The following is a 13,698-nucleotide window of genomic DNA, read 5'->3' as shown; positions in this document are numbered from 1 at the left end:
CCCGCTGGGTTCTCTTCTTCACACGCTTCCATTTTCATGTTACTTACATCCCTGGAAAGAAAAACGTAAAAGCTGATGCTCTCTCCCAACAGTTTGAACTTCCGACCAGTAACTCAGACCCTACACCCATTCTTCCTTCCTCTTGCATTACGGGACCGGTACAGTGGGAGGTTCACTCTGCCATACAAGAAGCCCTAACTTCAGACCTCGGCTCCTCCTGAGACACCAGCTGGGAAGAGTTACGTACCAGCAGCTGTTAGACCCCAACTGATGCAATGTTGCCACACGTCCTTGGGGTCAGGACATCCGGGAATTACACGAACCACCAAACTTCTATCCCGTAAGTTCTGGTGGTCCTCACTGGCATCCGACGTAAGGGATTACGTACTCTCCTGTCCATTCTGCACCCAAACCAAAAGCCCTCGTCATCTCCCTTCTGTTAACTTCTACGGGCTAGGCGGGACGCTTGCGTCCCACCTACTCAACAGCCAGTGTAATCCCGTGGCGCGTTATTCAAATACCTTAGAAATGCTATTACTTCAAATCTCAAACATATGACTATTTTACACCATTTTAAAGACAAGACTCTCGGTAATCTAACCACACTGTCCGATTTCAAAAAGGCTTTACAACGAAAGCAAAACATTAGATTATGTCAGCAGAGTACCCAGCCAGAAATAATCAGACACCTATTTTTCAAGCTAGCATATAATGTCACATAAACCCAAACCACAGCTAAATGCAGCACTAACCTTTGATGATCTTCATCAGATGACAATCCTAGGACATTATGTTATACAATACATGCATGTTTTGTTCAATCAAGTTCATATTTATATCAAAAAACAGCTTTTTACATTAGCATGTGACTAGCATGTGACTAGCATTCCCACCGAACACTGCCGGTGAATTTACTAAATTACTCACGATAAACGTTCACAAAAAACATAACAATTATTTTAAGAATTATAGATACAGAACTCCTCTATGCACTCGATATGTCCGATTTTAAAATAGCTTTTCGGTGAAAGCACATTTTGCAATATTCTCAGTAGATAGCCCGGCATCACAGGGCTAGCTATTTAGACACCCAGCAAGTTTAGCACTCACCAAAGTCAGATTTACTATAAGAAAAATTTTATTACCTTTGCTGTTCTTCGTCAGAATGCACTCCCAGGACTTCTACTTCAATAACAAATGTTGGTTTGGTCCCAAATAATCCATTGTTATATCCAAATAGCGGCGTTTTGTTCGTGCGTTCAAGACACTATCCGAAAGGGTAAATAAGGGTGACGAGCATGGCGCATTTCGTGAAAAAATCTTTCTAAATATTCCATTACCGTACTTCGAAGCATGTCAACCGCTGTTTAAAATACATTTTTATGCCATTTTTTCTCATAAAAAAGCGATAATATTCCGACCGGGAAAGCCTGTATACGTACAAAGAGAGAGAAAATAAATACATCTCGTGCCCTCGCGCACGAGCGTGAGTCTCAGAGTACTCTGACCAGCCACTTGCCAAACGCGATAATGTGTTTCAGCCAGAGGCTGCCTCGATATCATTCAGCTTTTTCCCGGGTTCTGAGACCCTATGGGAGCCGTAGGAAGTGTCACGTTACGGCAAAGATCCTCAGTCTTCAATAAAAAGAGCCAAGATGAACAACAACTTGTCAGAGAGGGCGCTTCCTGTTTGGAATCTTCTCAGGTTTTTGCTTGCCATAGGAGTTATGTTATACTCACAGACACCATTCAAACAGTTTTAGAAACTTTAGGGTGTTTTCTATCCAAAGCCAATAATTATATGCATATTCTAGTTACTGGGCAGGAGTAGTAACCAGATTAAATCGGGTACGTTTTTTATCCGGCCGTGTCAATACTGTCCCCTAGCCCTAACAGTTTAAGCTTCAAACTGCCAATCCCTCACAGACCCTGGTACAACATAGCTGTTGACTTCATCACAGACCTTCCTGAATCATCTGGTAACACCACTATCCTTGTCATAGTAGGCTGCTTTTCAAAAATGTGTCGTCTGGTTCCTCTTCTTCATTTACCTAACGCCATGGATTTGGCTGAGTGTATGTTCCAGCAGGTGTTCCGTCTGTATGGGATTCCGGAGGACAACATCTCTGACCACGGGCCCCAGTTTGTCTCCCGGGTGCGGCGAGCCTTCTGTGACCGGGGGGGTCTCTCTCAGCCTCCCCTGCAGGTACCATCCCCAGACCAACGGGTAGAAGGAGTGCCTGAACCAAGAAACAGGGAAATACCTCCGCCAACAATGTTCTGCCTCTCCACATGACTGGAGTCGGTATATGGCCTTTGGCGAATACGCTCAGAACTCACTCATGCATTTATCTCTCCGCCTTACTCTGTTTCAGTGTGTACTTGGTTACCAACCCCCCATGTTTCCCTTTGAGGTGGGGCCTGGTACTGTCCCAGCTCTTGATGACCGGTTTTGGCGTAGTGAGCGGGCATGGGAGACCGCTCACCAGCATCTGCAGGAAGCCTCTAATACCCATAAACGCTTTGCCGACAGACGTCGCCGACCGACCTACGCCACTCTTTCACCCCGGCCAGCGTGTGTGGCTCTCTACCAGAAAAATCTAGCTCTGCCTTCCCTGCAAAAATTTTGGTCCTTGCTTCATTGGTCCCTTCAGGATAACCCATCTCATCAACCTTGTCACGTATCGCCTCCAGTTACCCCGTCAGTATAAAATCTCCTCGTCCTTCCATGTGTCTCTGTTAAAACCGGTCACCTACAGTCCTCTTCATCCTCCAGTCTCTACTCGCAGTGCGCCCCCACCGTTGGAAGTTGGACGGGAACCTGCCTACGTCATTCAGGCCATCCTTGATTCCAAACACCACCACTATCTAGTGGACTGGGAAGGTTATGGGCCTGAAAACCTGTCATGGATCACCAACCAGGACATCCTTGTCCCAGAGATGATTCAGGTATTCCACCATAACCGTCCGGTTCGTCCTGCTCCCCGACCTCAGGGTCGACCCCCGAACAGGCCCACTGGACATCAGCCTTGATGCAGAACGTCGGGTCAGTCCACGACCTTGTCGAACCAGTCTGCCTGACCTCGCCTCCTCTGCTCCCCCGCCCACCCGCTCCACCCTCCGGTGCCGTTGGGTCGTCAGGAGCCTCCCTTGGGTGGGGGGGTACTTTAAGGTTCTGTATTTATTTTCTTTGTCAACATTCAGTTCTGTTTGGTTGTGTTCTTGAACGTAGCCCTGTCTTTCATTTTTGTTCATTGATTTCACCTGTGTTAGTTACTCACCTGGACTCATCAGCTCCTTATTTAGATCAGTTCATTCTGTTTGTGCCTTTGTGAGGTATTGTCATGACTTCTGCCAAAGTCGGTCACTCTCCTTGTTCGGGCGGCCTTTGGCGGTCGACGTCACCGGTCTTCTAGCCATCGCCGATCCACCTTTCATTTTCCATTTGTTTTGTCTTTGTTTTCTACACACCTGGTTTCATTCCCCAATTACATGTTCATGTATTTAACCCTCTGTTTCCCCCATGTTTTTGTGCGTGATTGTTTCTATGTTCATTCGGTACGTTATGGCTGGTTTTCGACGGGTGCTGTTTTCACCTGTGCGTAATTGATTACCGTTTATTGTTGGTTAAGTGTATTGTTACCTTGTGCCTTTATTTTGAGTAAAGTACGTTGCTCACTCATTCTGCTCTCCTGCGCCTGACTTCATGCACCAGCTACACCCACCTTCTGACAGGTTTTGTTCGTTTTGACTCTATTAAGCCTTTTTCCTAGCTCGTTTGTGAGAACCATTTATAGCCTTCAGTCCTAGTTTTGATTCACCTGCCTGTTTGCCTACCTGTGTAGTTTATAGTTTATTTGCCGTTAGTCAGCAACTCCACAAAAACTATTATTCTGGGTGTGCACCAGCTCATGTTTTTTTTACCTACCTGTGTATGACCATTGCCTGCCTGTGACCTCGATTCCTGCCTTCTGCGAAGGCGAAATAAACACCTGTCGCGCTCTGCGTGTGAATCTACACCTCTTTCTCCCTGAGTATTCATTAAAATAGTATAGCATTACAGTATAGTATACTACTATAGTATAGCATTATATTATAGCATTACAGAGTTGATACTAATGTATCAGTCTTGTCACAAGAACTTGTGATATTGGATTAATTCAATTTGTGATACAGAATTAAGTGTAATCTGTAGTTTCACATCAAAACGGATACGATTTAACATCCTGCTGATTTAACTGTCAAGACAATATAACAAACTTCCTGGTGTCATTTGAGGAAAGATCTCTTCACACTAGCTCTCTATGTTCAGACAAAATCAAACGGAAGACAGAACAGAAAGAACTACATTCCTGAGGAGTACAAGGGGGTGATGACAGAACAATGTACCGTTTGAATAACTTTGCTGTGATCCGTGTGTGTGTGTGTGTGTGTGTGTGTGCATGCGTGGGTGCATGTGTGTATTTCAATAGTGTCTTGGGGGGCTTGGGAGGATGCAGAGCAAAAATACAAATTGGACTATATCCTATCTTATCCTGTCTTATCTTATCTTGTCCTGTCCTGTCATATCATATCCTATCCTGTTATATCATATCCTATCCCATCATATCCTGCCCTATCATATCATGTCCATTCCTATCCTGTCATATCCTATCCTGTCCTTTCCTATTTTGTCCTGTCCTGTCCTATCCTATCATTTCCTATCATATCCATACTTATCCTGTCCTATCTTATTATATTATGTTAAGTCATATATGTATCTGATTGCAGGGGTATCCTGAACGCCAGTAAGAGGGCGGACCAGGTGGGTCATTTCCTGTGGATCGGTTCAGACAGCTGGGGAGCCAAGAACAGCCCTGTCCATCAGCTAGAGGAAGCAGCAGTGGGAGCTGTCACTATCCTGCCAAAAAGAGCAACCATCACCGGTAGGTTGTGCCTGCAGAAACAACATGCTCAGAATGACTTTTAATGTCGAGAAAAAAGCTGCTTGCTGTCTTTCTGTCCCCTCTCTTTCCTTTCTCTTCTTGACTGTGGAAGAATATTGTACAGCCCAATCCTTCGCTATTCGTCTTGAGATTTATAGAGATATACACTGAGTGGACAAAACATTAGGAACACCGTCCTAATATATAGTTGCACCCCCTTTTGCCCTCAGAACAGACTCAGTTCGTCGGGGCATGGACTCTACAAGATGTCGAAAATGTTCTACAGGGATGATGGCCCATGTTGACTCAAATGCTTCTCACAGTTGTCAAGTTGGCTGGATGTCCTTTGGGTGACAGACCATTCCTGATACACACGGGAAACTGTTGCGTTTTGAAAAACCTTGCAGCGTTGCAGTTCTTGACACACTCAAACAGGTGTGCCTGGCACCTACATCCATACCCCATTTAAAGGCACTTGAATTTGTTTTGTCCATTGTCATTCTGAATGGCACATACACACATTCCATGTCTCAATTGTGTGTACCTAATATTTTGTTAATTCAGTGTATGTTGTGAGATATATTTTTAGAGCTGTATTTGATTGATATATTGCAAGATATGATGCAATATAGAAATATATGTTTCTACCTTATTGACGCATATATTCAACAATATATAGGCAAGGTATGTGTGTGTGCGTGTAAATATGTGTGTGATGTAGGTGGAATTTGCGATGGCCACTCTCTGAATGTCTGTCTTGATGCCAAATGACACCCTATTAACTATATAGTGCACTCATTTCAACCAGGGCCATTACAAGTGTTGACAGGGCTCTAGTCAAAGGTAGTGCCCTAGATATGGAATAGGGTGCCATTTGGGACATATCCCTGCAGGGTAAAGTCTACTACTGAGTGAGAGTCATCGATGCTTCGTGCCCTAGCCTCCCCAAAAGGCCAGTCAGAAAAGCAAGATGAAACTGTGGGACTCTGAGTTGGAGTTGTTGGAGTCTGTGACCTTGAGCTTGTGGGTATAATTGGTCATGGGAGAACCCATAGGTGCCAAGTTAAGAAATGGTCTCCCTTTGATGATTTCAGCAATAGTTTTTTCTTTTTTGACAAATGATTTATGGAAATGGATGTTTCCGGGACCCTGGGGTTGGAGGGAGGGAGAGAGAGGGGGAAAACGCACAGCACATGCAGCACCCCCGGTCATGGAGACACATTTGGTTATATCACATAGAGCACCCCCAGTCATAGAGCCACATTTAGTTAAAACATGCAAAGCACCCCCAGTCATAGAGCCACATTTAGAACACACAGATCACCCCCAGTCATAGAGCCACATTTGGTTATATCACATAGAGCACCCCCAGTCATAGAGCCACATTTGGTTATATCACATAGAGCACCCCCAGTCATAGAGCCACATTTAATTAAAACATGCAAAGCACCCCCAGTCATAGAGCCACATTTAGAACACATAGAGCACCCCCAGTCATAGAGCCACAATTAGTTAAAACATGCAAAGCACCCCCAGTCATAGAGCCACATTTAGAACACACAGAGCACCCCCAGTCATAGAACCACATTTAGTTAAAACACACAGCACCACCAGTCATGGAGACACATTTCATTAAAACACACAGCACCCCCAGTCATAGACACATTTCATTAAAACACACAGCACCCCCAGTCGTAGAGACACATTTAGTTAAAACAGACAGCACCCCCAGTCATTGAGCCACATTTAGTTAAAACAGACCACCCCCAGTCATAGAGACACATTTAGTTAAAACACACAGAGCACCCCCAGTCATAGAGACACATTTAGTTAAAACCGCATTGGAGTTTCTAGCTGACATGGCATGCTATTTCTCCTGACAATCCCAGACCCAGACGTACAGCCGTGAGAGAGTACCAATAACGTAATCTATGTATATCACTGTCAGATACATTTGTGGCATTGTGACCTGCAATTATTTTGTATTTATTTTTATTTTATTTCACCTTTATTTAACCCGGTAGACTAGTTGAGAACAAGTTCTCATTTACAACTGCAACCTGGCCAAGATAAAGCAAAGCAGTGTGACACAATCAAACAGAGTTACACATAAACAAACGTACAGTCAATAACACAATATAAAAATCTGTGTGGAATGTGTGCAAATGTAGAAGAGTAGGGAGGTAAGGCAATAAATAGGCCATAGAGGCAAAAATAATTACAATTTAGCATTAACACTGGAGTGATGGATGTGCAGATGATGATGTGCAAGTGGAGATACTGGGGTGCAAAAGAGCAAGAGGGTATGTAATAATATGGGGATGAGGTAGTCAGGTGTGCTATTTCCAGATTGGCTGTGTACAGGTACAGTTATCGGTAAGCTGCACTGACAGCTGATGCTTAAAGTTAGAGAGGGAGATATAAGACTCCAGCTTCAGTGATTTTTGCAATTCATTCCAGTCATTGGCAGCAGAGAACTGGAAGGAAAGGCGGTCAAAGGAGGTGTTGGCTTTACCTGCTGGAGCGCGTCCTACGGGTGGGTGTTGTTATGGTGACCAGTGAGCTGAGATAAGGCGAGGCATTACCTAGCATAGACTTATAGATGACCTGGAGCCAGTGGGTTTGGCGACGAATATGTTGTGAGGGCCAGCCAACGACAGCGTACAGGTCGCATTGGTGGGTTAGGGTTAAAAAATGTTTATTGAAATTGTCAATTATCGTAGATTTATCGGTGGTCACAATGTTTCCTAGCCTCAGTGCAGTGAGCAGCTGGGAGGAGGTGATCTTATTTTCCATGGACTTTACAGTGTCCCAAAACCTTTTGAAATTAGTGCTACAGGATGAACATTTCTGCTTGAAGAAGCTAGACTTTGTTTTCCTAACTGACTAAGTATATTGGTTCCTGACTTCCCTGAAAAGTTGCATATCACAGGGGTTATTCGATGCTAATGCAGAACGCCACAGGATGTTTTTGTGCTGGTCAAGGGCAGTCAAGTATGGGGTGAACCAAGGGCTATATCTGTTCTTAGTTCTACATTTTTTGAATGGGGCATGCTTATTTAAGATGGAGAGGAAAGCACTTTTAAAGAGCAACCAGGCATCCTCTACTAACGGGATGAGGTCAATATCCTTCCAGGATACCCGGGCCAGGTCGATTACAAAGGCCTGCTCGCTGAAGTGTTTTAGGGAGTGTTTGACAGTGATGAGGGGTGGTCGTTTGACCGCGGACCCATTACGCGCGCAGGCAATTATACATGTAGGATAATTGGACTGTGGACTGCACGTCCTGCCTTTCTATTTTAGCCAGGTCAAGATTTCTTCTTTCAACATATGCATCATTTAGGCCACACATCAGACACGTTTGTTTCGTTGCCATCTGTGTGGTGTTATTCCACCCAACCCAACAACAAGTGATGGACATTTGTGTTGTGTTCTTAATTGCCATTGCATGTGGTGTGAACACAGCAGGCTGAACAACTGGTGGGTTTTCCCTCAGTCACAGAGAGCAGAGAGCCGCTCCAACTTAGCCTCCAGCAGCACAGAGCCCACCAGACATCAGTCTCTCTTTCACTCAGCCATTCTCCCCGTCACAGCTCTGCTTGGTGCTGTGGGTGTGTGTCACAGAGAGTAGAGAGCCGCTCCAACTTAGCCTCCAGGAGCCCAGAGCCCACCAGCCATCAGTCTCTCTTTCACTCAGCCGTTCTCCCCGTCACAGCTCTGCTTGGCGCTGTGTGTGTGTGTGTGTGTGTGTGTGTGTGTGTGTGTGTGTGTGTGTGTGTGTGTGTCCAAACCCAGCAGCCATCCCTTCCCCCCTCACTCAGCCAGACAGAAACCCTCCCTCCCTCCTCCTCCATCGTCCCTCCCTCTCCCGTCCTCCCTCCTCCTCCTCCATCGTCCCTCCCTCTCCCGTCTTCCCTCCTCCTCCTCCATCATCCCTCCTCCCCCCACCCTCCCCTGCCCCCTCTCCCCCAGCCTCCCTCCTCCTCTCTCCCCGTCCTCCTTCCTCCTCTTCCACCCTCCCTCCCTCCCACCCCTGTCCTCCTCCCTTTACCATCCTCCCTATGACGAAGGTGCTGTGTTTTAAATAAACATTGTTCTATCAAATCAAACTTTATTTGTCACATGCGCCGAATACAACATGTGTAGACCTTACCGTGAAATGCTTACTTACAAGCCCTTAACCAACAGTGTAGTTCAAGAAAGAGTTAAGAAAATATTTACCAAATAAACTAAAGTAAAAAAATTATAAAAAGTAACACAATAAAATAACATTAACAAGGATATATACAGTGGGTACCGGTACTGAGTCAATGTACAGGTTAGTTGAGTTAATTTGCACATGTAAGTAGGGGTGAAATGACTATGCATAGATAATAAACAGCGTGTAAAAGGAGTGTAAAAAACAAATGTAGTTTGGGGGGGTGTCAATGTAAATAATCAGGTGGGCATTTGATTAATTGTTCAGCAGTCTTATTGCTTAGGGGTAGAAGCTGTTAAGGAGCCTTTTTGGGGTGGCAGATAGCCTAGTGGTTAGAGTGTTGGACTTGTAACTGAAAGATTGCAAGATCGAATCCCTGAGCTGACAAGGTAAAAATCTGTCGTTCTGCCCCTGAACAAGGCATTTAACCCACTGTTCCTAGGACGTCACTGAAAGTAAGAATTTGTTCTTAACTGACTTGCCTAGTTAAATAAAGGTAAAATAAATAAAATGACTTTGGTGATTGGAGTCTTGGACAATTTTTGGTCTTTCCTCTGACACCGCCTAGTATATAGGTCCTGTATGTCAGGAAGCTTAGCCCCAGTGATGTACTTGGCCGTACGCACTACCCTCCGTAGCGCCTCACGGTCGGTTGCTGAGGAGTTACCATACCAGGTGGTAATGCAGCCAGTCAGGATGCTCTCGATGGTGCAGCTGTATAACTTTTTGAGGATCTGGGGACCCATGCCAAATCTTGTCTCCTGAGGCGAACAAGGTGTTGTCGTGTCGTCTTCACGACTGTCTTGGTGTGTTTGGACGATGATAGTTCGTTGGTGATGTGGACACCAAGGAACTTGAAACTCTCGACCCACTCCACTACAGCCCCGTCGATGTTAATGGGGACCTGTTTGGCCCGCCTTTTCCTGTAGTCCACGATCAGCTCCTTTGTCTTGTTCACATTGAGGGAGAGGTTGTTGTCCTGGCACCACACTGCCAGGTTTCTGACCTCCTCCCTATAGGCTGTGTCATTGTTGTCGGTGATCAGGCATACCACTGCTGTGTCGTCAGCACACTTAATGATGGTGTTGGAGTCGTGTTTGGCCGCGCAGTCGTGGGTGAACAGGGAGTAAAGGAGGGGACTAAGCACACATCCCTGAGGGGCCCAGTGTGAAGGATCAACGTAACAGACATGTTGTTGCTTACCCTTACCACCTGTGGACGGCCCGTCAGGAAGTCCAGGATCCAGTTGCAGAGGGAGGTGTTTAGTCCCAGGGTCCTTAGCTTAGTGATGAGCTTTGCGTGCACTACGGTGTTGAACACTGAGCTGTAGTCAATGAACAGCAATCTCACATAGGCGTTGTTTTTGTCCAGGTGGGAAAATGCAGTGTGGAGTGCGATTGAAATTGCATCTTCTGTGGATCTGTTGGGGCGGTATGCAAATTGGAGTGGGTCTAGGTTATCCGGGAGGATACTGCTGATGTTACAGACATATCAGTGTGGATGACGGATCACCAGCTCAAGCTGAACCTCGGCAAGACGGAGCTGCTCTTCCTCCCGGGGAAGGACTGCCCGTTCCATGATCTCGCCATCACGGTTGACAACTCCCTTGTGTCCTCCTCCCAGAGTGCTAAGAACCTTGGCGTGATCCTGGACAACACCCTGTCGTTCTCCACTAACATCAAGGCGGTGACCCGATCCTGTAGGTTCATGCTCTACAACATTCGCAGAGTACGACCCTGCCTCACACAGGAAGCGGCGCAGGTCCTAATCCAGGCACTTGTCATCTCCCGTCTGGATTACTGCAACTCGCTGTTGGCTGGGCTCCCTGCCTGTGCCATTAAACCCCTACAACTCATCCAGAACGCCGCAGCCCGTCTGGTGTTCAACCTTCCCAAGTTCTCTCACGTCACCCCGCTCCTCCGCTCTCTCCACTGGCTTCCAGTTGAAGCTCGCATCCGCTACAAGACCATGGTGATTGCCTACGGAGCTGTGAAGGGAACGGCACCTCCATACCTTCAGGCTCTGATCAGGCCCTACACCCAAACAAGGGCACTGCGTTCATCCACCACTGGCCTGCTGGCCCCCCTACCTCTGAGGAAGCACAGTTCCCGCTCAGCCCAGTCAAAACTGTTCGCTGCTCTGGCACCCCAATGGTGGAACAAGCTCCCTCACGACACCAGGACAGCGGAGTCAATCACCACCTTCCGGAGACACCTGAAACCCCACCTCTTTAAGGAATACCTAGGATAGGATAAAGTAATCCTTCTAACCCCCCCCCCTTAAAATATTTAGATGCACTATTGTAAAGTGGTTGTTCCACTGGATATCATAAGGTGAATGCACCATTTTGTAAGTCGCTCTGGATAAGAGCGTCTGCTAAATGACTTAAATGTAAATGTAATGTAAATGTTACCCATGACCAGCCTTTCAAAGCGTGCTACAAGGTGGTAATCATTTATGCAGGTTACCTTTGCTTCCTTGGGCACAGGGACTATGATGGTCTGCTTGAAACATGTAGGTATTACAGACTCGGTCAGGGAGAGGTTGAAAATGTCAGTGAAGACACTTGCCAGTTGGTCCGCGCGTGCTTTGAGTAGACGTCCTGGTTATCCGTCTGGCCCTATGGCTTTGTGAATATTGACCTGTTTTAAGATTTTGCTCACATCGGCTACCGAGAGCTTTATCAGAGTCATCCAGAACAGCTGGTGCTCTCATGCGTGTTTCAGTGTTGCTTTCCTTGAAGTGAGCATAAAAGCCATTTTGCTTGTCTGGTAGGCTCGGGTCACTGGGCAGCTCGCGGCTGGGTTTCCCTTTGTAGTCCGTAATAGTTTTCAAGCCCTGCCACATCTGACAAGTGCCAGAGCTGGTGTAGTAGGATTCTATGATGATGGTTCTGTGTGTTTAACCTCAATGTTGCTCTATGACAAAGGTGTTATGTGTTTGAGTTAAATGATGCTCTATGACAAAGGTGCTGTGTGTTCTCTGAAGAACTCACCTGCCCATCAAAGCTGTAGTCTGGGAGCAACGCGTCCAAAAACTGGAGTGGAATGATTGTCAACATGTGATGACTCCTTCATTTATTCTGCAAATACCCAGTGTTTATATTTGCTGAAACCTGGAGAGAAAATACACTAGGTGTGAATGTGTTGACATGAAAGAGGTCTGGCGTACAGGATAAACTGAGGCTGTGTTCCAATTGGCATCCTATTCCCTAGATAGAGCACTCCATTTGACCAGATTCCTGTAAGCCCTGGTCAAATGGAGTGCACTGTGAAGAGAATAGGGTGATTTTTTGGGATGAAACCAGACAGTCTGGCAGAGTGAGTATTTTGGACCTCCCATTTGTCAGTCCCATATCACTAACAGACAGCACACTCAGCTCTGACTGAGACAAAAAAGAACACAAAGGCTCTATATCAGCTTTCAACTGGCTTTCCTTGTCCTTTGTTTGAAACACAGCCCTGCTGTTTCTGTGAGGAACATAGTGGGATTTTAATCTTTGGTCCACGTTAAAAACATCCAAAGAGATTGATGTCCCTTTCGCACACTTACCTCAGCACAGACACTGCTGTGCCATTGTTGTGCATTTCAACTGGGTATTGTTATAGGAAGCATTTGGGGTTTTGGATCCAAAGGATCCAAGGATTCCACTTTATATAATGTTTACATACCCTACATTACTCATCTCATATGTATATACTGTACTCTATACCATCTACTGCATCTTGCCTATGCCGTTCGGCCATCGCTCATCCATATATTTATATGTACATATTCTTATTCATTCCTTTACACTTGTGTGTTTAAGGTAGTTGTGAAATTGTTAGATTACTTGTTAGATATCACTGCACGGTCGGAACTAGAAGCACAAGCATTTCACTACACTCGCATTAACATCTGCTAACCATGTGTATGTGACCATTAACATCTGCTAACCATATGTATGTGACCATTAACATCTGCTAACCATATGTATGTGACCAATAACATCTGCTAACCATGTGACCAATAACATCTGCTAACCATGTGACCAATAACATCTGCTAACCATGTGACCAATAACATCTGCTAACCATGTGTATGTGACCATTAACATCTGCTAACCATGTGTATGTGACCAATAACATCTGCTAACCATGTGACCAATAACATCTGCTAACCATGTGTATGTGACCATTAACATCTGATAACCATGTGTATGTGACCAATAACATCTGCTAACCATGTGACCAATAACATTTGCTAACCATGTGTATGTGACCATTAACATCTACTAACCATGTGTATGTGGCCAATTACATCTGCTAACCATGTGTATGTGACCAATAACCTCTACTAACCATGTGTATGTGACCAATAACATCTGCTAACCATGTGTATGTTACCAATAACATCTGCTAACCATGTGTATGTGACCAATAACATATGCTAACCATGTGACCAATAACCTCTACTAACCATGTGACCAATAACCTCTACTAACCATGTGTATGTGACCAATAACATCTGCTAACCATGTGTTTGTGACCAATAAAATTTGATTTGATTTGATCCTCAATCTTCTTTATTCATTCA

The 13,698-nt window shown here is 45.4% G+C and overlaps 1 protein-coding gene across 1 annotated transcript in view; it reads left to right on the top strand.

Moving 5' to 3' along the window:
• Positions 1 to 13,698, top strand: part of grm7 (glutamate metabotropic receptor 7) — a 359,100-nt gene that overhangs the window by 178,999 nt on the left and 166,403 nt on the right. Inside the window, exon 4 of the mRNA XM_045705724.1 lies at positions 4,771 to 4,925. Within this exon, the coding sequence (XP_045561680.1) occupies positions 4,771 to 4,925 (155 nt within the window). The remainder of the gene's footprint in view (positions 1 to 4,770; positions 4,926 to 13,698) is intronic.

Source organism: Salmo salar, chromosome ssa22 (genome assembly GCF_905237065.1).
Source record: "Salmo salar chromosome ssa22, Ssal_v3.1, whole genome shotgun sequence".
NCBI classification, from domain to species: Eukaryota; Metazoa; Chordata; class Actinopteri; order Salmoniformes; family Salmonidae; genus Salmo; species Salmo salar.
This window is presented reverse-complemented; position numbering and strand designations above follow the sequence as displayed.